Source organism: Daktulosphaira vitifoliae, unplaced genomic scaffold (genome assembly GCF_025091365.1).
Source record: "Daktulosphaira vitifoliae isolate Bord-2020 unplaced genomic scaffold, ASM2509136v1 Scaffold_5, whole genome shotgun sequence".
Lineage (NCBI taxonomy): Eukaryota > Metazoa > Arthropoda > Insecta > Hemiptera > Phylloxeridae > Daktulosphaira > Daktulosphaira vitifoliae.
This window is the reverse complement of record NW_026099576.1, coordinates 24,882,385-24,908,039: the sequence shown is the minus strand read 5'-3', so window position 1 is coordinate 24,908,039 and position 25,655 is coordinate 24,882,385. Positions and strand designations below refer to the sequence as shown.

At 27.1% G+C, this 25,655-nt stretch overlaps 1 protein-coding gene across 1 annotated transcript; it reads right to left on the bottom strand.

Annotated features, from left to right (window-relative positions):
- Window positions 1–376: 376 nt before the first annotated feature.
- Window positions 377–25,590, bottom strand: LOC126908256 (uncharacterized). The gene is made up of 19 exons (XM_050690169.1): window positions 24,833–25,590; window positions 17,231–17,712; window positions 17,063–17,178; window positions 16,814–16,984; window positions 16,135–16,358; window positions 15,780–15,988; window positions 14,893–15,015; window positions 14,675–14,823; window positions 13,117–13,341; window positions 9,571–9,683; window positions 9,300–9,448; window positions 8,876–9,205; window positions 7,333–7,448; window positions 7,107–7,277; window positions 6,487–6,710; window positions 5,961–6,169; window positions 5,441–5,563; window positions 5,237–5,385; window positions 377–590 (listed from the first exon to the last, which is right to left on the bottom strand). The coding sequence occupies exons 1-19, from the start codon at window positions 24,900–24,902 to the stop codon at window positions 377–379; spliced, it is 3,567 nt and encodes a 1,188-aa protein (XP_050546126.1). The 5' UTR covers window positions 24,903–25,590.
- Between the last annotated feature and the right edge of the window lie 65 nt (window positions 25,591–25,655).

Here is a 25,655-nt window from a genome sequence, read left to right as displayed (position 1 = left end):
TACATTAATAATTATTAATAAATTATAATTGATATAATAAAATAGAATCTTGGTTCTATTTATTTTTATTAACTTAAAAAACGATTTTTTATGTGTTATATTTAGATAATTTATTCTAGTTCGTTTTATTAATGATACTTTTACTATCTGATATACAATTAATTTTATATAATAATTTTATAATAGTTAATAATTTTTTATGTGTACTATCTGACTCTAAGAAGTTAAATTTATCTACTGTTAATTTAGAAATAAATAACTACTAAAACAAAATGTGTTTCGTTTGTTTAAAAACCTCCAAAAAAAAAAAAATTGTTTTATTTTTTAAATACTTTTCAATACTAACATCTAACTAAATACATTTTCTTATAGTAAATTACAATGATTTCCATTTGAAATTAATTATTTCTAAAAATAAAATAACTACAGATACTAATATACCATATCCAAAGATTTTTAAGATTGGATAAATATCTTTAATTGATACACTAACATATTTTAGAGATCTTCGTGATGTACATGTTGGCTTTTGCGCAGACCATTGATTAAGTATTCGTCGCCTAACTCCAACTTCATATTGTTGTATTAATCTTAATAAAAAAAAATATACCCTTAATTAGTAATACTTACTTTTATAATTGAAAGCATACAAAAAGTTTAATTACATTTTAGTTACTTAAGAAATTTTTTTATGTTTCATGGTACCTGTAAAATTGTAAAACGAGGATCGCCAAGTTATTTGTTGAGATATTAAGTTAGACCAGAATAGGATATAAAAAAATAAGAAAATTCACAAATAAGTTAAGCTAATTACTCTATTGAGTGAATAAAAATAAATTTAAAAGTTTTCATTATCAAAGTATTTTTTTTAGTTAAATTACATATTTATTTGCTTTGCTAGCCGATTTCTCCTAACAGAAATTTGTTGAGCACTTTATTAAATATTATAGTTCATTTTATAAGCTTCAATTTGGAAAGTGTGTAGGTTGCTTGTTCAAATTATTCTTGTACGCATGTTTTCTTTTGTATATTCATGAATAGCATATCAATAGACAGTATGTTGTCTCTAGTTTTTATGTTATAATATATATATAAATTTTACTCTTCGATTAAAAAATTATTGTGAGCTTAAAATGCTGAAAAAATTTTGATTTTTACAATATTCCTCGGATAGCTAATTTTGAAATACTTTTCTAAATTCCTAAAATTGAACATTTTGTTTTATTTTTGGCGCTGAATGGTTCGACTTTTTTAAGGTGGGCCTCTAAGTCGGCCCAATGAGAACTGAGTTTTTATATGGTAAACTCTCAAAAAGACATATATTCAAAATCAATGCCTTCTCCGCTTTGCATCGAAACGAAAATGTATTGAATTTAAATGTGTATTTATTTTATTTTAAGATAAATACAAATTAAAATTTTTTTTTTTAATTTTCCTTGTGGATAGGGTATAAGAATACTTCCACGGTCCCTCTGTTAGTCGAAAGAGGTGACTAATGAGGTTGTGTCAGATCGACAGCCGGCGTAAAAATTTTTGTCAAAAAAAGTATGAGGAATCCTGAACAAAACTTAGGCTGATTGTCCCATTTCGGATGTACGCGGAGACAACAGAAAGCAGTTAAAAAAAGATAGATACAAAGTAAGAATAGGTACTTGGAATGTTGGAACATTAACTGGTAGAAGTGGAGAATTAGTAAAAGTATTGAAGAGGAGAAAAGTTAACATTTGTTGTGTGCAGGAAACTAAGTGGAAAGGAGAGAAATCAAGAGAAATAGGTGAGGGTTATAAAATAATATACTCAGGTAAGTCTAGTACAAAGAATGGTGTAGGGCTAATAATGAATCAGGAGATGAAAAGTAGAGTAGTAGAAGTAGCGAGGAAAAGTGACAGAATTATGGTCGTAAAATTGATATTCGAAAAAAAAGTACTGAATGTAATAAGTGTCTATGCACCACAAGTGGGATGTGATGAAATAGACAAGAGAGTGTTTTGGAGAGAGATGGATGAGGTGATGCAAAGGGTAACTGGCAATAAGAATGCGGTGATAGGTGGAGATATGAATGGACATGTAGGTAATGAGAAGAGAGGATATGAAAGAGTACATGGAGGATATGGTTTTAGTGGAAAGAATGAGGCTGGAGAAAGAATACTGGATTTCACAGTATCGTATGATCTTGCTGTGGTTAATACTTATTTTAGAAAGAGGGAAGAACATTTTATAACATATATGAGTGAGAGGAATAGATCACAGATCGATCGATTACATAATGGATTATTTTATGTGGAAGAGAGAGAGCGTAAAGCGAGTAAAAGATTGTAAAGTTAACAAGGAGAGAGTATAACTACACAACATAGACTGATGGTAATGGAGTTGTGGAGTACCGGAAAGAGAATAAATAAAAATAGAAGAAACACAAGGGAAAAATCGAAGATTCGATGGTGGAAATTGAAAGGTGAATATGAAAAAGAGTTTGTAAGGACGGTAAAAGAGAGAATGATGTGGAATGTCGAGGGAGACATAAATGATGTGTGGAATAGATTTGCTAGTTGTGTAAAGAATACTGCAAAGGAGATTGTTGGCGAGAGTAACAGTAAAATGACAAGAAACAAGGAAAACTGGGGGTGGGATGAGGATGTTCAAAAAATCATAGAAAGTAAGAAAAAGCAATACAAAGTATGGCAGAAGAGCAATAGGAGAGAAGACTGGATGGAGTATAAACGTTTGTGCAAAGAAACCAAGTGTGCAGTAAGTAAGGCGAAGTTTAAGAGGTATGATGAGTTGTATGATAGGCTAGGAACAAAGAAAGGCAAGAAAGAAATCTATAGACTTGCAAAGATAAGAGAGAAAACGTCTAAAGATTATCATTATATAAGGTGTATAAAAGGTGTTGATAATAAGGTATTCCCGAGTGATGATGATATAAGAATAAGTAGGAGTAAGACAGAGTATATAGAGTACGAGTTTGATAAAGGAGAACACGAGATAGGTGAAATAAGAAGACCAGTGACAATAGGCGAGGACGTTATTGGAGAGGTGGAAAGTTTTAAGTATTTAGAATCAGTTGTGCAAAAGAGCGGAGGTATTGACGAGGATGTAAGACATAGGATTAAGTGCGGGTGGTTGAAGTGGAGAGAAATGTTTGGTGTGTTATGTGCTAAAAGAATTCCAATGAGGCTGAAAGGTAAATTTTATAAGACTGTAGTGAGACCAGCAGTGTTGGGCGGTTAATAAGAAAGTAGGGCAGAGAATGAGTATAGCAGAGATGAGAATGCTTAGATGGATGAGTGGAGTGATTAGAAAAAATAGGATAAGGAACGAGTATATAAGAGGGAATATAGGTGTTGCGTCAAACATAGATAAGATGAGAAAAAATAGACTTAGATGGTTTGGTCATGTTATGAGGAGAGAAGAATCGGAAGCTGTAAGAACAGTTATAGGAATCAGTGTTGAAGGAAGAAGAGGCAAAGGACGAAAAAAAAAGTGATGGAGGGATATTATTGGAAGCGATATAAAGACAGATGGCTGATGTGAGCGTAGAGGATGTGGGAGAACATGTCAAGTGGAAGTTTAGGTTAAGGGTGGCCGACCCCAAGTAGTTGGGATTAAGGCGAGGAAGAAGAAGAAGAAGATTTATTTTAAAATAATAAGAAAACCCCTATGAACACATTCAGTTTAAACCCTATGACTGATTAAAATTTGGAATGTTGTAGTGCACACAGAAAAAACCACTGTGTGTTACGAGTATCGTGGATAAAAAGAAACTTTTTTCGTTATGAAGATATTACGTGAAAATTGCATCTATTGTGGTTCTTTAAAAATTTTTTATGCATAATCAAAATTATTTCAAATTAAATTATTTAATATATTTTAAATAAAATTACTTTAATTTTCGAAAATACAGTGCTAAATTATAATATAAAATATACTTTACAACCGACCTTGACACTTAATTATCTGTTTTTTTTATGGAGGGTAAAATCACAAGCATTTCTGACTCTGCTTATTTCTTGAAAACCAACATTGACACCGACTAATTCGATGGAAAAGATTTAATGAGTGGTTAAAGTCAGGTCAAAATTATTAAAATTAAAGATAATGATATATTAAGCCCATTCTGGATAATTTAATAGATAGTAACATGTTATTGACGTTTAGAAGAGAGCAATACAGGGTGAAGAGTAGTGTTTACAAACTGAAATCCGTTAATCTGTACGTCAAAGTAAGATTTTAGGCACAGCTGACACAGAAACAAGCACAAACATATGACCATAGTTGTAAAAAATACTTTTAAAAAGTATTTTAAATAATACTCAAATATTTAAAAAAAAATGTATTTAAAATACTATTTGAATACTTTTCATACAAAAGTATTTCAAATACTAAGAATACAATTAAAAATTAATAATAATGTTTTTATTTTAACTAAGAGCAAAAGGTTCCGCCTAAATAATTACCAAGAAGGTAATTTGAGTCAAATATTAAGTACTCTTAAATTAAGAGAACTCATTTATTATTTTCGATATTTTTTGTTAGAGGTAAATAAAATTAATTATTGGAGACTAATCAGTGAAAAAAATAAATATTAGTACACGTGTAAAAACCTGTAAAGTATGTCTTATTGACAATAGAGTAAATCATTTGAACCTGCAATAGGCTATTGTAGGTTCAACTGATGTATTAAAAATAGATGTATACATAATAGCATTTAGATAAGCACAATAATTATGTTATACTATAATGTAACATATAAAATAACAGAGAATTATTCTTAATTTTCATTTTGACAGAGTTTAATTTGCTTGCTGTGTTACGGTTAGCAAATTAGAAAAAAAAAGTATATTAATAGTACTGAATATTAAACAGTATTAAATACTAAATAATTGTATTTAAAATACTACTCAGATACTTTTTATTAAATGTATTTAAAAATACTATTCAATACCAATGAAAGTATTTGAATACTTTTATTCAAATACATTTACTCAAATGCTTTACGCCTTTGCATATGACACATTTTTAAAAACAAGAAAACTCCAAACACCATCTTAATACGTCGAAGGCTCAATCAAGATAAATAAAATTACACAAATATAACACAAAAAAATGAAGGGGTACCTTTTTTTTAAATAACATAATATATATTATAAAGAAAGCGTATACCTTATTATTATGATTCAACAACATATACCTAAAATTATATCTTAAACTCTATTTCAGTTAAAACCAAAATTATTACTTTTGTTTAAAAATATCAAGATGTCCAGACTTTTTAACTACAGCCACTGCTAAAGGAGGTAATTTAAACAATTCAATATCAGACAATCCACATTTTTCTTCTGCTCGCCAAGTTTTACTAATTAAATTATAGGCTGATGTTTGCTCTACCTAAAATTATATTTTTTAAAAAATGATTCATTCGAAAATATATTATTTTTCAAACCATAAATCCGTGAAATTCAGTACGAATACGTTCTATTCCTTCAGGAGATTCGGTAAATGGCCTGATTTCTTTTTTTTTCATTTTATGTTCATACAAACGTTTTATAAATGTATCTTCTGTTTCCTTAAAAAAAATATTATACTTAATTTAAAATTATTATACACAAAAAATTGCATAAAAATATATAACTATTGTTTAGTTTTATTTTCATTCAGGGAAGCTGACATCCTTTTCTCTTATTTTTTTCTTTAAATATTTACTGGTTTCGTATATAATAAAAAATATGAAAAAAAATGTATAACAAGTAGCTTTTAATCCAAAAGGGGAATTTTAAATTAATGCTTGAGCCTGTATAAGCTTCTATTGATTCAAGCCGAATATAAATATACTTCTAAATCAACTATTTAAATTAAATAACTATAATTATTTTAACAATCAATACTTACAATCGTATAGCATCACTATCAGCTTTTTTGTTTTAAGTTATTTTATTAATAATAATAATAATTGAGCAACTTACATTAAAATAAATTTTACTATACTGAGTACTTTGAGCACTAAAAGTCATTTCAGACTCAACAATATCTCGAACAGTTTTAATGGAATCACTGGCCGACTGTAACAGTGCAACAATGCACGCTGAATATGATGTGTATAAGAATACAGCAGTAAAAAACATTATAAAAATAGTTAACCGAATAGAAATTGTATTAGGTAATGCATATGCACCTAAATTAATTTTTTTAATTTAATCAAAAACTAATTCAAAATGTATGTTATTATTTCTGCGGCCTACAAACAAGAGCTGATAATTGAAAGAAAAAATTTTACAATTTTTATTGAGAAGTATGTTCTATAGTGTATATAAATTGCGAGTCAATTTCATCGAGAAGAATTGTTTTTATAACTTCAAAAATGAAGATTAACATAAGATACTTTTGAGATTTGTTTTTTTTTCTCTTGAAAGTTGTCTAATATTGACATATGAGCTTTTGTAAAATAGCCACAAATTTTCAATTTGAATATTGGATAAATAATTAACTAACCTTGTTGACATATAGACCCGTAGACTATTAAAATTGTTTCCAGAATGCTCAAAGATGTAGTTTTTACGGGACTCAGTCTGTCTGTTATAAATGTTAAAACGACAATAATAATTATAAATGAAATAAATGTTATGAGAATTGCTATCCAAACTTCTGAGTCGAACGGCAGTACAAAAATATTATTTATGCTAGAAAGAGGGGGTTGTTTAAACAATGCACTGCTTCTAGAATAAAAACACAAAATATATTAATTTTGATGTTGGATGAACAGGAGTTTAAATTTTTAAGGATATAGAAAAAAATGTATTATTTGTATCATATTAATCGCTTATAAGTAAAAGTAGTTCACACTAGTAAAGTAATTATTTGTTGACCAGGAAGGCTCCAATGACTTAACCAGTTTATTTATTTCGTTGGAGAGTCTTTTAAAAATTTATTTTTAACAATAGTGTAGTTTTATTTTTTCCTTAACAAATTTTGTTTTTTTTTTTCAATATTATCACTTAATTGCTGAAAGGCAATATTTTGGCGATAGTCGAAGTGATAGTAAATTAATTAGGTTGTCATGTTGTAAATTATGTTATGATTGAAAATTAAACTTATGTTAAATATTATTTTACCTTACGTCAACTGTCCCCAACGTATAATCAATTACATTCATCCTATCTGGTCGTATAAAAACTCCAGCTAAGCTAAAATCAATTTCTTCTCTTTCTAACATACCTGTAAGACCTCCAAATGAACCATTTTCTGCAGACCAGCCATAATCATTAACATAGGAAATGTTGATTCTATAAATTAAGAATAAGTATAATATTGTATAAAACAGTATTTTTCTGTAAGTACTTGAAATTTAGTTGATTGGACAACAGCATTGACATAGCATAATTAATATGAGCAAAATAATCTAAATCAGAACTTTTAGTTACGTTAAATCCATAGAAATGTTCAGGGTCTATTATCTATAAATGAAATTTATAAAACTATGTTTTTTGAAGCTATGTAATAAAAACTGTTCTTTTGTGGTTAATATTATATAAAATTAAAACTATAATAAAAATATTCAATTCAAAAAGCCACAATAAAATGATCAATAAATCGGGAATTTCGGGAGCACATATTAAACACATACTGATACCTTGACCGGAAAAACCCTTACAAACCCCTAGTGACCTTAAAACTTAATGTTTCTTAAGTATTCTATAAACCTGAACCATATATTTTTTTTTTGCTTGTTCTATGTAACATTTATTACAAATTTCTCATTGTATTTTATAAATGCTCAATTCTCTTACTTTATCTTTAGGGTTACCTAATAAATATCTTTAGTTATTTCTTTTAGATGACACTAAAGTCATACCAAAATTATTAAAAATTCTAGTTAGTCCATTTGAGATGCCCGGATAATATAAAATGGGTGATCTTACTATGGAATTACTTTTTATTGCTCCATGCTAGTGAATGTACTAGCAGCCCTTTCTTTTTATTTCACATCTAATCTGTAAACCATTCTATTAAAAGCTGCCATTGTATGTTACCAACTGTGGTTCGAATTGTTTGGAATGTACCTGATCGTGTGTACATAGTATTAAATTTCAAAATTTAGTTGCCCCTTTACTTTTTTAACTAATAAGTCCAAAAAATGGTAATTTTCCATCTACTTCCTATCCTATGTAAGTATAATCTTCGAGTTATAAGAATCAAAATGTTATAAGAAGACCATCGTATTAAATTTTTGTTTATTACTGCAAAAATATCATTTACATATCTAACGCAAATTTTTGTAGAATCACCTTAGGTTTTAAATTTGTTTCAAACTTACTCATGAAAAGTATTCTTAAAAATGGTAATGATAGCGGATTACCTTTTTGCTGTGCCCTTAGTTTATTTATAAAATTAAATTTCAAACTGAAAAACATTTTGACCCATACATAACTCTGTTAAAATAATAAGCTCATTTATTTTATCCTGTTCTATGTTTTGTTCCTTTTTTTTGCCAGTCTTTAAGTAAACCAATTGTTATATTTATCGGTATACTCGAAAATAAGGCTACTACTACGTCAAAAGAAATAAATCTATCATTATTTTGAATAGTTTAACCAGATATTTTTTGAGCTAAGTCAATATTATTATTAACTGAAAAGATATCGAATTTTTGAATAGATTAAAATACCCTTACTAAGTATTTAGCCAAATTGTAAGTTATTCAACACAATAGGTCTCATGTTATTTCCTAACTTAATAATATTTGGCAAAGAATATAGTTTAAGTATTTGTGGGTTTGAAATTTTTATAAGAAACCTGAACTTTTCTTCAATTATTTTGAGCTATTGACAACGTTTTTGAAGCTATTAAATGTTAGCATCTCATCATATTTGTAGTTACCAACCACTGTTGTTGCTTTGAGCGTGATTCCTCCAAAGTCCATTCTTTCTGAATTAAGATTATCCAGCTCTATTTTTTGTGTGGTTGCTTTACCTATTTTAAATACTCTAATTTTAGCTGTATTACTTGGCCGAAAACCGTTCCAAATTTCCCAATAATTCTGTTCAGTTTTAATAAAAAAAAAAACTCCAGAGTCCGGCAATATATATAATTTTTCAAGGTATATTTGATATGTCGCTAATGCAAGAGTATCAGTTAAAGGTATATTAATTTCTTTTCTATTGTCGATTAATACCCAATCATTTTGCATATTGAAATTACGAGACCTTGAAGCCTAATTATATAGCAAATACATTAATTTTGCTAATAAATTTCACATTAAAAATAAAAAAATTCATCATATAAAGTTTATAACTGATTGTAGTTACATTTTCTAATACCATTAAACTTTGGTCGCAAGACAAATCGACTAAATTTCCTTGTCTGTACCAAGTTTTGTAATGTTTATATGATGATGTGTGAAAGGAAATTGATATATTATATGATGAAAATTTTAATAACAAACTTCTTTGGAAACCTAAAATAAAATTTTACCCAAGGTTAAAAAATTGTAGCATAGCTATTTTAAAGTAATAATTATTTTTTATTTTGTTATATATAATTATATTATTGAGTTAACACTGTATAAATTGAAATTACTTGTTGGCCAACATGTAAAAAATGTGATTGTTGGTACATGTCTTTGAATAAAAAATGTATGTAATACTTGAAATAAATCATCCACATTTTCATATGACCAAGTGATTTGTAAAATTGTAAAAAAAATCAAAAAATAAATTTTGAACATTTTAAAAACTTGTAAACGTATACCGTTCTTGGTCAGTTTATGTTAATGTAATATTATCCAACGACTAATTGAAAAAAATAATATCCTCATAAAATAACTAGGTCGAAGTCGAATAAACTTCAAAGGTTTGACTTGTTAATTTTGTTTGTTTTACGTTTTATATTAATTCACGAAAAACATCCATTTATAACATCGACTAAAATTCAATAATGAATATTTATGCCAACATAGGTCATTAAAACTAGATATTCATTTTAGCTAATGCTCATTCAAGTAAATTTTTTACTTGAACCTCTAAATTTTTAAATATTAAATTATAAGTATCTGTTTTTTTTTTGGTATTAATTCTGAATAAGCCGGTTAAAAAAAATTGTTCACATTTGATAAAAAAAAAAAAATAATAAAAACATCAACAACAATGACAAAAACAAAAACAGCGATAACGATAAAAACAAAAGAACAACAACAGAAATAATAATAATAACAAAAATTACAAAAACAAGCGAAATCGACAGTTTAGTTCCAACTTCTGACTTGAAACTAATGCTCCGAAGATGAAAACTACAATAAGTTATGTATATATATATATATGTAAGCGGGATGATAGATTAATCATATATCACTCGATTACTCTTAAAGTAAATACAATATTGAAAAAAATGATTTGCATTTTTTATTTTTATATATTTCTTGATATATTATCTAATAATTATTTATTAGAATTATCCTTTATAACTTATAGGGTTGTTAACTTCATTTTTAGACGCATGTAGTTTATAAAGCCACAGCTAAGAAATCGAGTTTTCACATAATATAATATATAAAACAATTTTTATCGTTAAATTTTTTTTTAATTATAAGACTCATCATTATAATATTAATTAATCTACTTTTTTCGTATCATAATCGTCACTATCATAATATGAAATAACAGTGGGCTGCTCTGTTTGTGTCTACAATAATAGCCGTTCATTTAAGATTATTAACACTTTTATTTATAAATTATATTCATAGAATAACATGATTGTTTTTCTTTAAGAAATTCATAAACTATACTTGTCAGCTCTTTTTACTCTTATCTTAATAATAAAACAGAATGTGTAAAACCCTTAACTTATATATAAAAAGATGATTTTTAACTGCACAATTTCCATACCTTGAAAAATAGTTAACTTTTGTAATCTGTGATTGAATTTGTATTACATAGTTATGATTTTATGATATTATTACTATATTCAGTCAACATTTTGAGTTCCATTATTATAATAATTTACGATTAAGTGATGACAATTTTTATGATAAATTTTTTTGCATTTAATCTAAAAGTATAACATTAGCAAAAGCTGTGCATGTATTAACTCGTTAATATTCAGTTAATTAAAAAAAAGTCATTGAGTTTTGAGTTAAAGTTAATCCGATTTTTTTTAGTAAATTAAGTATAAAGTTAAATTAACAAATTCTTTATAACATGACGGCTTTTCTTAAATTAATGCAAGTATTAGCAGGTTTGCTAAAATATCATAGTCTTAAAGTAAAAAAATTTTTAAGATGTTAATTTTTTTCTCTTCTAAATTTTTTAGCTTTGATGTGAAACATCAAATCATTAATTTTTCTATAATGTATTTACTTATTATACATAAAGCGTGATTTTTTTTATCATAACCCACTCAATTACTTATAAATAAATGAGTAAATACTTAGAATAAATGTAATATAAACATTTTTTTTTTTGGTTACCTTTAGTTACACATTATTAAATTCAAAATATATATTCCCATTAAAAATAACAAAGTTGACACCCTTACAAGGCATAAAGAATGAACTTAAAAAGTATTATATAGTTAATAATTCAAGAATAATGTGTAACTAAAGGTAACCAAAAAAAAAAAAAAATGTTAAAATTATATTTATGCTATAAATAATTGAGTGGGTTACCCGCAGGAGGATCTGTAAGTAACAACTTCGTGGACCATAGTTAATTCACTGGAGGTGGCAACACGTATCACTGCTTTTAGCTGGTCATGACTCTGGTTAGTTGGGATTGGTAGGCCTTAGCATACCTGCTTGCTCACAGCGAATATGCCCCCCCTAACCCAGCCATATTAAGTGAAAGGGATGCTAACTTGTCACAGTGTGGTTAGCCGAAAGGTAAAGTGACCATTGGGATCATCTATGACACCTGGCGTATCATAGAGTATGCAGCCTTATCACAGTATCGAGCTCTGCAGTGATGGACCTTTATTGATCGATTTTGGAACGAACAGGGATACTACGGACAACCTGTCAGAACAAGATGGTGAACTAGCGGCTCTTTGCAGAAGAATCCACAAACTTGAAAGTCTCAATGCGAACAACGGGACACTTAATGAACCGTCTACTAGCAAATGTATGGGCCAATACAATCTTTTTTCTAATTTTAGTATATATATATACTTTTCATTCCACATACTTTCTTTAATAACCTTATTATACATAATATTTGTAAAAAAAAGAGCACAAATTGTATTTAGCTGAAGATTACCCTCAAAAATTTAAATAATTTCCTTGGTTCCTTGAAATTGGGAAAATCCCAAAACTTAACATTAGATAATGCTACGAAAATACTCTGAGCTTTAAATATATGTTTAATTAAAACATATTAAATATGTTCCATACTATGAGTTTAAAAAAAATGATCTCAACAAATTGCCTTCTATGTGTAAACGAAATTAAAAATAAATGTTATTTTGAAGTAAATATCATCGTATTTCGTGTTGTTATAATTTTCTATTGCAATCATATTTCAATTATGTATGCCTATATGTTAGAGTAGGGGATAAGCATCCCATTTAATGCCACGTANTCAATTACGTATGCCTATATGTTAGAGTAGGGGATAAGCATCCCATTTAATGCCACGTATTTGAAATTTAACCCACCCTCAAGTGTTAAAACCTAGACTTTCTTATTGTTGTTTAGATGCTTTATTTTAATTTGTCTCTCAAAAATTTTACCTTACGCTTTAAAATATTTAATTAATGAGCTATCAGAGATATATTTTTGGAGTATAAACACTATACCGATGACAAAGACTCCTGGAACGATGTAATTTTTTTTATTAAATGAGCTATGGAGAGAAAATTATATTACGGTAATTACAAAACTGTTCACCTTATATATAATAAATTATATATTTATTTTATTATATGGTATAAGGGAGAAACATACATAATATATTATTATTGATAAATTGAGAAAAACATGTACAGTAAGAACAACAAAGAAAAAAAAAATGATTAGTATTATTTTTATTTCACAATAAGTTAAGAGGTTTATAATGACAGAATAACTTTGTGTAAATCAGTGCTTGAAGTTAAGTATAGTTAAGAAATATATAAATTGTCTAGAATTTGTAAAACTATGTATTCAAATTCAATTTTTTTTTAAAGTAGTATTTTTCTAAAGCTAAGATTAATACAGATATAAAAATACCAAGTAAAAATATTTGAAAAATTAGATAAACATCTTTTATTGATACGCTGACGAATTGATTAGCTCTATTAAACGATTCGCAAGCTGGTTTTGGGGTAACCCATCTTTTAATTATTCTGTTTTTAATTCCAACTTCTTGCTGCTGTATTAACCTAAAAAATTCATGTAAAAATGACGACATCCAATTTTGATACTGGTAGGATAGTATGACCTAGTTGGTAACGCAGTAAGGAGAGTTAGAAACTTGACTATAAGTAGTTTCAATTGCTGAGTAATATATTAATTCAATAATTGTTGAAAAAAAGTTACTAATATAACCACTTTAGGATAAGTTGTCAGACATATTATTAATGACTTCTTTACTCAAATAATCTATGGAAATCTTGTTATGAAAAACCATATACGGTTTTACTATTTGTACGTATAGTTGGTTTTAAACTTAAACAATTAAATTTTAAATAAAATACTAGAAATATGACTAAAAATATTATTTACTACACTAATTCTTTCCGGAAGCTTCATAACAATTCTTATCTCATAAAAATCAAAAAAAAAAAATGATTAAATTTTACATTTTAAAAATTTTGTGTGAAGTACAAACCTAGATAATTGCGTTATTTATTATTTTATTGTATTACATCAGTTTTACATTGTCGTCAAATGTTGCGGTGGTTACCCTGGAGTAGTTAAATATCTATTATAGTTTTAATAGTATCAATCAACAACACTAGTCAAACATTTACAAGTGTTGTTAAGAAACATGAAATATTTATTTACAAAAATTAAGAGATGAAATCTGTAATATTAAACTATACCAAGTTGACCGGTAGTTAAGTTATTTAACCAAACATTTTTCTATTTACAAAAAAAAGTTTGACTTTCTATGTGTTCCCACAACAAAGATCAACGTTGGGAACACTGTTTGGTGCTATCATCACCGATACACTGTTAGTAGGATTAAGAGAAAAATGTGGTTTTCTTCAATACCCCCATAAACTGCACACAAGAAACAAAGGTAAAGAAAAATGATGGTCTTTTCCTTTTTGCGTTATACATTAAAAAGTCTCAATATACTCATATATGAAAAGGTAGGCATACAAATTGGAGTGACAAAATAAATACTTATAAATTATATTTATAAGTTGGACTATATTCGATATAATCTAATGGATATAGGAATATGTGCGAACCTGACATAGAGGGTCCTTATTATCAAGAATTGGCAAGAGGAAAATGTTGAATGATGAATAACATTGCAATCTTCCCTCCATTTCTTATGAGCTGTATTAATAAAATATTTAATAAATATATATATTTTTTACTTTGTATAGGACATAATTGATTTATTTAAGTTCTGATTTAAAAGACCCACAAGAAAAACCTTTGTGTCAACACAATGGAATATGAATGTTTAACTCAAAATTGATCATCATGTGTACCAATTAATTCATTATCAAAATAGTTAATTATTTTAAGAGTATATACTTTTGCTTAAATAAATCCTTGTAACCAGATTTTTTAATTACAGCCAAGGCTAAAATTGGTATTTTGAAAAATTGTACGCTTGACAACCCGCATTTCTCCTTTTCGTGCCAAGTTTCGCCAATGAGTTTGTATGCTGTTATTAACTCAACCTGAAACAATATAATTATTTATAATTTAAAAAATATCCATTGTAAAGCGTTTTTTAGAATTTCTCTTACAACGAAGCCATGAAATTCAGTTTGAATTCTATTAAGGCCTTCAGTAGCATTAGTGAATTTTTTGTCACCACTAGGTTTCATTTTATTATCAAACAATTTTTTAACCAATGGATCGTCTGTTTTCTAAATTTTAACAACAAAATAGATGTTTACACTATTTTTTCAACGACAGATCTTAAATATTCACAATAAGGAAGTAATGTTGACGGATTATATTTATTGTAATTGATTTTATTTATGTTTTATGAATATTAAATTTTATCAGTGTCACTTATTCAATATTATTTTAGCTTCGATGCGAAGCTGAGAAGGTATTTATTACTATTTTGGGATTTTTTTTTTTTGTGATTGTTACCACTTTTTCTCAGCTCTCAATGAATCGATTTTTTTCAACGATACGTCAAAAGATCATACGTTGTATCTAGTCAAAGATATTACCCTCAAAATGGAATAATTTCACTCGTTTCCCGTAAATGGGAGAAATCTTCAAAAAAATTACAAATTTAAAAATCGCTAATTTTCGACAGTTTTTAAGCTTTTTTGCTTTAGATCTACCATAACTTTTTTAAAAATGACTAAATCAATATAAATTTTTTTTAAAGATTTGTAAAGAATTTAACTATTATTATGTATACTTTGTTTTATAAATTTGACCCTTTACCTATCCACAGGAGGAGATTCAAAATGACAACTATTTCAACTTAAATTATGAAAGTGTTCCGGAAATACTGACACTTATATATATATTTTAAATTAAAGCTAATGAATATAATTTATTATGGAAAATTTTTGGACTTAATTTTGTCTTCACGGTGAAAATGGCTACCGTATGCTATTTTTGTGTTAAAGTTCTTGATATTACATTTTACATTACCTGTAAAACTTACCTCAAAGTATGGTTCGCTATACGGACTTATCTGAGCACTAAACGTCATAGAAGACTCAACAATATCTTCAACTGTTTTAATCGAATTACTAGGGGATTGTAACAATGCAACTATACTTGCAGCATATGAAGTAAATAAGAACACCGTGGTCACAAATAAAACAAAAATTGATATTTTCAAAGAAATTGAATTTAAGTTGATTGAAAATCCTGCAGTATAAATATAGTAAAATTAACTATTTAGTGTAATCATATATAAAACAGTGATGTATTTAACACATTTTTCATTTTTTAAAGGTTAGAAATACGCTTGCTAGAAGAAAGTGCTAAGTACGTGATTGGTATAAAAGTTATACCTTGTTGACAAATGGCGCCATGAACAAGAATAATTGAATCTAAAATTGACATAGATCCTGCTGGATTTTTATCAAATAATTTAGTTATACGGTTCAAACATATAATAACAATAATGAATCCTAGGAATATGCAAAAAATCGCCAACCAAACATCAAACTTAAACGGTAAAATGCATATATTATAAACACTTGACAATGAAGGTTGTCTGTACAATGCTGCAGCACTAAAAATAAAAATTTTCAAAAATCGATCACTTCCAATAAATTGTATTTATTTAATTTGAGTAACAAAAAAGTTTTTGAAGTATCAATTTTGAACATAGACTCAAAATTGATTTAATTTCATTTCATACTCTTCAAGAAATTTCACGATCTTGTCTTACATTTTTCATTGCTAGTTAAAAAGTTTATAAATCCATAATTAGTACTTATGTAACGAATTATTCAAAATTCAAATTATACGTTAGCCCTGTCTAAGGAAGTAGCCATTAAAAACAATTTTTTTTATTTTTAACTACATAAACTTCATTATTATAAAACTATTATATAATTATGTTATTATTAAATAACATAATTAGTCTAAAAAAATTGAAGCTTAAAACTTCATTAGTCTTTTAATTCTCATTAAATATTGAATATTAGTAACTATATCATGGTAATTTGACATTAAAATATTTACTCTCTATAAAATGTTCCAACTGTATAATCTACAGCGACCATTCTATCAGCTCTTATAAAACTACCGTGACCCCCAAAGTCATCTTCCTCTCTTTGCAGTTTACCAATCATTCCACTGAAGGTACCATTTCCATAGTCCCAACCAAAATCATTTGTAATCGATAGCTCCATTCTATAACCATAAAATATACATTTATTATATTACTTTGTGAATACGATATTTTTGAACGAGTATTTAATGAACACCAACTTAAAATTTAATTGATCTTGCAGAACTAAGTTTAATTCATTATGCATGTGAGAAAAAACGTCTAAATTTGTGTACACAAACGGATAGAAACCGATAAATTTGTCGGGTTCTGAAATCTATTCATAGAAAATTAATGTGTTGTCTCAAAATAATTATTATCATACTTACTACAGTAGTTGCTTTCAAAATAATTCCTTTAAGATTTCTTCTTTCCGTGTTAATATTATTTAATATTACATAGTCAGCAGTTGCTTTACCACATTTGAAAACTTTAAATGGTTGTTCTTTGCCCGTTCGAAAACCCTCCCAAATTTCCCACCCATCATTAACAACGTTAATAAACATGTACACATTAGAATCAGGCAAAATGTATGCATTGCTTAAATGCGTCTCAAATGTATCAAGAACAATACTTGAAATATCAGAAGTATTATAAATTCGTCTACTATTGTATAGCACCCAATCATTTTGCATATCAAATAATCGATTTTTTATACCCAGTTTTAACATTGTGTTCGAGAATTCGTAGCAAGATAAATCAACAAGTATACCGTATCTATACCAAGGATTATGTGAAGGTAATGGTGATTGATTATAAGATACAGATATGTCAACATCTGACAGTCTAGTCAGTAGTTTACTGCTTGTATCTGTAATTTAATAGTATTATTTTATAGTATTATAATTTCATAGTATTTATTTTTTTATACTATAACTAAAATAAATTGATAATTTTCAACAATTACCAGGTAACCAACAAGATGATGATGTAGTAACTGTTTGAATATTTTTATAAGTAAAAAAATTAATTATAATTCGTAAAAAACTATCTTCATGACTATTTTCGAGTGTTAAATAAAACAGAGACAAATAAACTAATGAAAAATAATATTTACTATACATTTTTCCGTGAATATCAATGCCATATAATACTTCACTCGACGTTACAAAAATCAAGTTTAATATGACAAATATCAAACAAAATGTAATCAGTAATACTGGACGACTTTTATCTACTAAATATACCAAAACAAATAGCGTGCATTTTTATTTGCTTAAAATAGAGTAGAGGTTTGGGAGTTAAATTATTTTTTTATGCGAAGTTTCTAGGGGAAAAAAATCAAAGAGAACTATTAAAAATTTGAATGGAGTTATAATAATTACGTAATCCTTTTTTTGTCCAAAAGAATTTAAAATGATTGAACCTAGTTACCACTTATTAACACTTTAAATAAATCTTGGGGGTGTTTAATGCGCGTCATGATTCTTTTTATCATTAGACATTTTATTATACATTTTCTTGGTTGAAACTAATATTTATAGTAAAAACAAAACAAAGTAAAAATTGATTTTTTTTGTTATTATGTCACGGCTTACTAAGTTGTTGTCACTTTAATGTTTCTTAGGATAGTTTAAGTTCAAAAAATTCTCAATCAAAATTTAAACTTCATGTTTACTTGTTTAATTTATTGTATTGTGTCATATTTGTATAATAAATAATTGCTATTAATATGTATTTATATAGTTAAGTAATAATAGTATAGCAACGTGAATTAGATTACTAAATTTAATTTATCATAATATTCAGTGTAACTAGCTATTATATTTTTTTTATAATTTAAATTTTTGATAGAATTATATAATGATTTGTTGATCAAATTATATATTTAATTCAAACANGACTAGGTAGATAGAATTATATAATGATTTGTTGATCAAATTATATATTTAATTCAAACATTTTTCTTAAAAATTTTGAATTATAAAAAACATAAATTATCTATGAATATACCAATATAGATTTTTAAATATATGATAAATGATTAAATGATATTTAATCAATAGTATAGATTTGTTTTTTAAATAATATGAAACATCAAAGATGTATACGTGAGAATAAGTGTTTTTAAAAGTTTATATAAATTATTTTAATCAATATTAATATTAAACGCTTTATAGTTTTGATATAGTAAATTATAAATTTTACTTTAAATTGTATCCAATTGAAATTATATTAATAACAGTAAATAACTTTAAAATGTGCTAACTTCCACAAACTCATAAATCGATAAAAATAATTTCAAATACAAATAAACCAATAGGCAACAACAAAAAAAAAAGGTACGAAAAAAAAAAATTTATCCGTTGATACGTCTTGTTCAGGGCCTTTTATGCCGCAAATAATAATTATTGTCATAAANTTGTTCAGGGCCTTTTATGCCGCAAATAATAATTATTGTCATAAATAATAAAGTAATGAACATGGACCGGTTTTTCATTTCACCGGTTAAAAAGAAATATGAGCGATGAAAAAACAAGATCAAACAGACACACATGGACAATAATTATTAATGCTTGTCGCATAGTTACCACCACTAAATACTAGATCGTTTATAGATACAGTTAAACACCAATGGCGACTTGGGGTTAGTGAGTTATTTATGAATTATTAGAGTAAGAATACTTCAGTTTTTTTTTTTTTTTTGAGAAACTATAAAAAATATTTATCAACGGTAATGATTAAACTGGTATTTGACTAAGAAAAAAACGGCCATGCTCGAGAATAGAAATATTTTCCTTCATACTTCATATAATATTATTTATGATTATCTTTTCATTTTTGAATAATAGAAGCCTTCTATTTATTTCTTTAAAAGTCATGTACGTCATGAACTAGTAGTGCGAAGGATGTTTAATGTTTGAAAAATTAATTATCGAACAAGGATTGGTACAAAAGATTTTCCTACAATTCAATTACAAAGTGATGTCTGGTTTAATTGTTCTCTTTCAATTTAGGTCTCTTTATGAATCACAGTAAAAAGAGTATTATTTTGTATTATATCCTTTTAATGTTACTTTAATACACTAGTTGAATTTTTTTTTTATGTACCATTACTATAAGAATACTAAATCTTATAAATTAATAATCAAACGCAATTTTGAAAGAAAACGCTTTTGTATGTAATTATAATATGTTTTTTTCATTCAACATTATAATAGTTACTGCTCGAATCCTTTAGAATAAGTAAATAGTTAAACGCTAATAGTTTATTTAAAAGCAACTATGAACATTAAAACATTTTATATACATAAGCAACTTACAAAAGATCTACGAACATTATTTCAAACATGTAGGAACATTTTATATTCCTAAAAATATTAATTAATATTGTAATATTATTTTATAAAATGTATTTCAGATGTTTTAATTTATGAGAAAAATTTTAAATGAAATAAATTTTATTATATAATGAAACATTGGAATATTTACATAACGATGTATTAAAATTTAAAATTATTTTTTTTAAATAATAAAGCTCGGCAACATTATTTTGAGAAAATTATTCGCGTAGATGAGAAAAGTTTTTTTTAGAAACTCTAAGCGCTTAAAATTTTTGGCAAAATCATTCAGTGTCGCCAGCGATTTTTTATTAAAAATCTTAAATGTTTACCAAGCTTACCTAAATACATTCCAAAGGTACTATGAAATTTTCATTGTAATCCCTTGGTTTTTGATTGAGTTATGACCATTTATTTTACACCCATAGATTTTAATAGGATATGATTTTCATTTGCACATTTTAATTTTATTTAAATTTTATGTAGTTACCACTACATGGTAATTAAAGATTACTTTTAATGATTATTAAGTTTTCATATTTTGCTGAATAATAATTAGTAGGTTGTTATGAACTATGATTGTGAGTACACCTAAGTATTTTGTAGTTATATTATTATTTTTTCCTTCAAAACATGTATCATATCGGCAACCCCCCCTACCGGAATCAGTGGCCTACCCCTAAAGACAGCACCAAATTTTGGGGCGAAGCTCCAGCTAGTCTATACATAATGTTCATAAAGATTTCAAAATGAAATTCCAAATCTAGACATTTGAATAAAAAAATCTTGTTTTTAATCAAACGTAATAGATATTTAAGTAAATTTTTTTAGTGTGCTGGATAAAAATAGAGAGATATTTTTTAATATCGAAGTAAAATGGTTAATATCAAATTATAGGATAAAGTTCAAAATCAAACCGATTACTGAATAATGCTATGGTATTTTTTAATAAAACGTAAATTTTGTTGTTTTTTATACTACATTTTATTTAAAAAGTATAAAACGATGTCCGATGGATAATTGCCACTAAGCACACAACGACTTAATTACTCAGACAACACGAGTGTCATACACTACCATAAATAAATGCTTCTATCTGGTTTTTTATTTCTTTCATTGATTTTGCACATCACTGCTTCCATTCATTATTATTATCCTCTAGTGGTATAATTTACAATGAACATTTTTATATCCATAACAACTGCTCATCTTTATTGGTCTTTAAACGTCTTCATTACTTGAATTCCTTTAACTTTTAAAAATTAAATGAACTCCTATGTATTTGCTTAAACATAAGGATGGTATTACAATTAGAATATAAATACTAAATATAGTGTTTAAAATTGTATATAAAATTTGAATTTACAAGATAATAACATTTTTTTTCTAGAAACCGTATTATTTACTAAACAATCCTCTTTATTTTTAGTCGATAGATTTTCAAGAGTGTTTTACTGAAACTAGTAAAATACAATATAGACTTGTTTATACTGTTTACTTAAAGTTTAAAAACGCCATTGAATAATCATCAGATTTCATCATTATTTATTATATATTTAACTGAAAGTTATTCCAAAAATAACAACGGACAAGGTCTGTTTTCAAATACATGTATTATTATTAATGGTATTTTCAATTATTTTTCAACTAGATTTTCAAATTTCTTAGAATAGTTTATAATGAACCTCTTACTATTCGAATCACGTTCAGATAACTGTTAAATTGTAGAATTAATTAACAATAGTTCTTTACTCAACTATCTGGTTGTGATTTAAAATAAAGGGTTTTATTCTATAAAGGAGTAACATAAACACTAATAAATAGTGTTAACACAAAAAATATAATCTACCTTAAACTTAAAATAGTGTTAAAAAGAATTCTCCAATCCTCTCTAAATTACGATTCTGTTATTTTTTATATTTATATATTTTCACTATTGTTAGAAATAAGTTTTATTTTAGTAACTATTTTTAATTAATATTAGAGATAAGTATAATAATCATTTAGTTTTTTTAAATGATAATTCTTAAATGTGCCTTAATTTTTTTAATTCCACAGTAGTTATTGTTTAAGATGTTTTTAAAATAAATATTTTTTTTCTATACGCACAATACAACATCATAAATATATTTATAAAATGTGTAACTTATTAAATTTCTAAATCAATTTTTGATATAAAAATAATGATATGATACATTACGTTATATTTTTTTGAAGTGTCTGTTATATTAGAAGCTCAAAAAAGAATTTTTCATTAGAGTTTTCTTGTAATAATGATTACCGTCGATGGTTCAAGCGTTTAACAAGTTGTCTACCACAAACAATTCCGGCGTAAACAATTGAACCAACGAAATAAAATACTTGTTTAAAATGAATATTTGAAAATTAAAATTCATTGTCTTTGTATAGAAACAAATTTACGTTTTGTTTTCAAAATACCACATGAAACCATTTCATGAACAATTCTATGATAAAGTGAATTAATTTTCCTTTATATTTTTTCAAATCATCATATAATACATTGTTGTTTATTTGGAATAGAACAGAATTGAATCGGGTAGGGTAACAAAAGAAAACTTTTCTAGTGTGTATAACAATGTTTGCGAAATATGAATTACTAATCTCAAGTATGCGCTAGACTGTGACTTTTGAACTCGAGCAAATATTTAGTTTTTCATTTGAAAAAATGATACACATCAGCTTTTTTATTTTTCACTTCATCGCTTTTTGAACAATTTTTCATACTGAATCCAAATAATAGTTTATAGAAAACTTAAAGTTACCGTAGACGTTTCTTTTAGTTTGCAGCACATTTAGACGCCAAGCAAATTATTCGAGCATAGTATCACGTTGTTCACGATAGGCGAAAAATGCAGGTAGATATCAAGGTTCGATTCCGTTGGGCTGAGCTCTGTAGGTTTTCCCATTTTTTCTAGCGCAAACAATAGTTTTTAGAGAAGACGATTTTCTTCGCCTTTATCCCAACTACTTGGGGTCGGCTGCCCTTATCCTAAGCTTCCACTGGACACGATCTTCCACATTATCTACGCACACATCAGCCGTCCTCATATCGCATTCAATAACATCCCTCCGTTTCTTTTTCGGTCATCCCCTACCTCTTTTTCCTTCCACGTTAAATTCCATAACTGTTCGCATAGCTTCCGGTTCCTCTCGGCTAAGCCATCTAAGCTTATTTTCTCTCATCTCGCGGAATAGATTTTAGAGGGGACGTTAAAAACCGATTAAATCACTGACAAATGTTTCGTTTCTATTTCAAAGTAAACCGATTTCCTACGATCTATTGTGTTGGGATCGACGGAGGTGCCGTTGAACCTTTGGGGCCTATTTTCTCAGAGTGCTCGGAAAAGCGTAAGGTCATCCGACGAACACAATCGGAGCTTACCGACAAGACGTGTTCGAAATGATTAGCGATGGTATACATTAACGCAGCGAATGACCCTCGTCCGTTACAACCGCATAATAAGTGTTTAATATAGCCGGTGTGTAATGACATTACATACCGGCGCTCCTGTATAATTAAATCCATTCAATTGTCACTGCGTTTCGTATTCCAACCTTTTTTCAAACGCTCATTTATTTTTTCGCATACTCGTCTTGAGTTTAAGAATGTTTTTGCATTATGAACACGAAACAATGAAGTCTTAAGAAAAAAACTTACTGCGTGTATTAAAAAAATGTGATAAAAAAAAAAAAACCAATGGTATCGTCTCGGATGAGACGCGGCAAAAGTTTCTCGTTTGTCATTAATGCTCGTTACGCTCATATAATTGTTGTTTTTTTCCTTTCTATCTATCATATATAATAATCTTTTTTTAATCCGACTCGCACGTGTCTTTCGATTCATGTATACAAAATAAATAAAATTTTCACTGGTAATCATAAAAACTAGATTCATTCATGAACCAACTCGTGATCTCGATTATGGACTCTAATCGCGTACAAGCCTAATTCAACTTGTCTTTCGTTCGGCGAATCAATTATCATATTGTGGCTGTTTTATTGTGTTTATGGCCTTGACGAGGGATGATGTGAAACTATTTTGTTTCAGTGAATCGGACAAATCGTCATATTGTTTTTCGCAATACGTACGATTTCAATCAACGTATTTTATGATTCCACAAAAAACAAAATGCAAAATACATTTCGTCTCGGTGTCTAAATCCGAAAAACCGATCACAAATACACTTGTTTACTTTATTATGTATTTTTTTACTAAATTAGGTTGAATTGTTGTACAATTTTACATGTCAAATGAACGCAGTGAGTATTTAAACATTTTAGAAGTACGTGTATACCAAATGTTGAAATAGGTTTAATAAAACTACTGGAGAATTAATTGAAATTTAGGGTACAAATTATGTTATTATTGTGAATAATTTTAACGTTCATTGTCAAAACACATAAAATTTCTCAATTATTGGCCAATAAACCAGAACTATGCAAAGTTAAAACGAATAATAATCATAAAAAGGATAATAAAAATTCGTTTCGCAGTTATTGACGAACCTTTCGTTTTACCAGAAACATACCAATAAATAATAATTGTTGAATAATAATATTACAAGATTTTTTTTTTCAAATTCAAGCAAAACTTAAATTTTTATATCATTACAAATAAACATTACTTACAGCCTTCAGGTAAATAGCAAGGTTCTTTGGTCAATATTTCAATGGGCACAATAATGACATAATCAATCATATTTACTCCTTAGATAATTGAAGAAAGAAACCTTGCATCTCTATTAACTCTCAACTAATTGGATTTTACAATTAAATATTCTTGCCCCATATCGATAATACATAAATCAATCAACGATGTCTCAGTCAACTTATTTGTTTATTGGGTTTAAAGATGCATAATAACAACTTTTGTTCATACCTGATCTGATATTGAATGCGGATTATAGAGTGAACTTCTAATATAAAATAATTATAAAGTAATATCACTGTTATAATGAGAAGTATCAAATATATATTGTGTTATTTTTAAACAATTTTGAATGGTAAGTAATAGAATATTATTTAAAATAAAAATTTTAATTGGATTCGTGCATACGATATTTTCTTTTTTGTTCAAACAAACCGTATAATTACATTAGCAGTCACACCTAAACAAATGATTTTAATAAATAATAATATTTATTAAAATTTACATTTTTTGTTCCTTAATAATTTTTTGTATGAAGCTCAACACACTTTTACCGGGCTCCATCGAATCAGTAATTGCGTAACAGCTGTTTAATAAATTGAGAATAAATTTCAAAATTTTTTAATTGTATCAAGGTACAACATTTCAAATTAACGTTGATTATGACATGTAATCTAGCATTGCGTTAAAATTATATTCTTTAAAAATTTACAATTTAAATTTTATCACAATACGGTCTATTCAGTAATTTATTCATTAGTCATGCAATACAAATCTAATAGATAGTTAAAAATGAACTTTAAA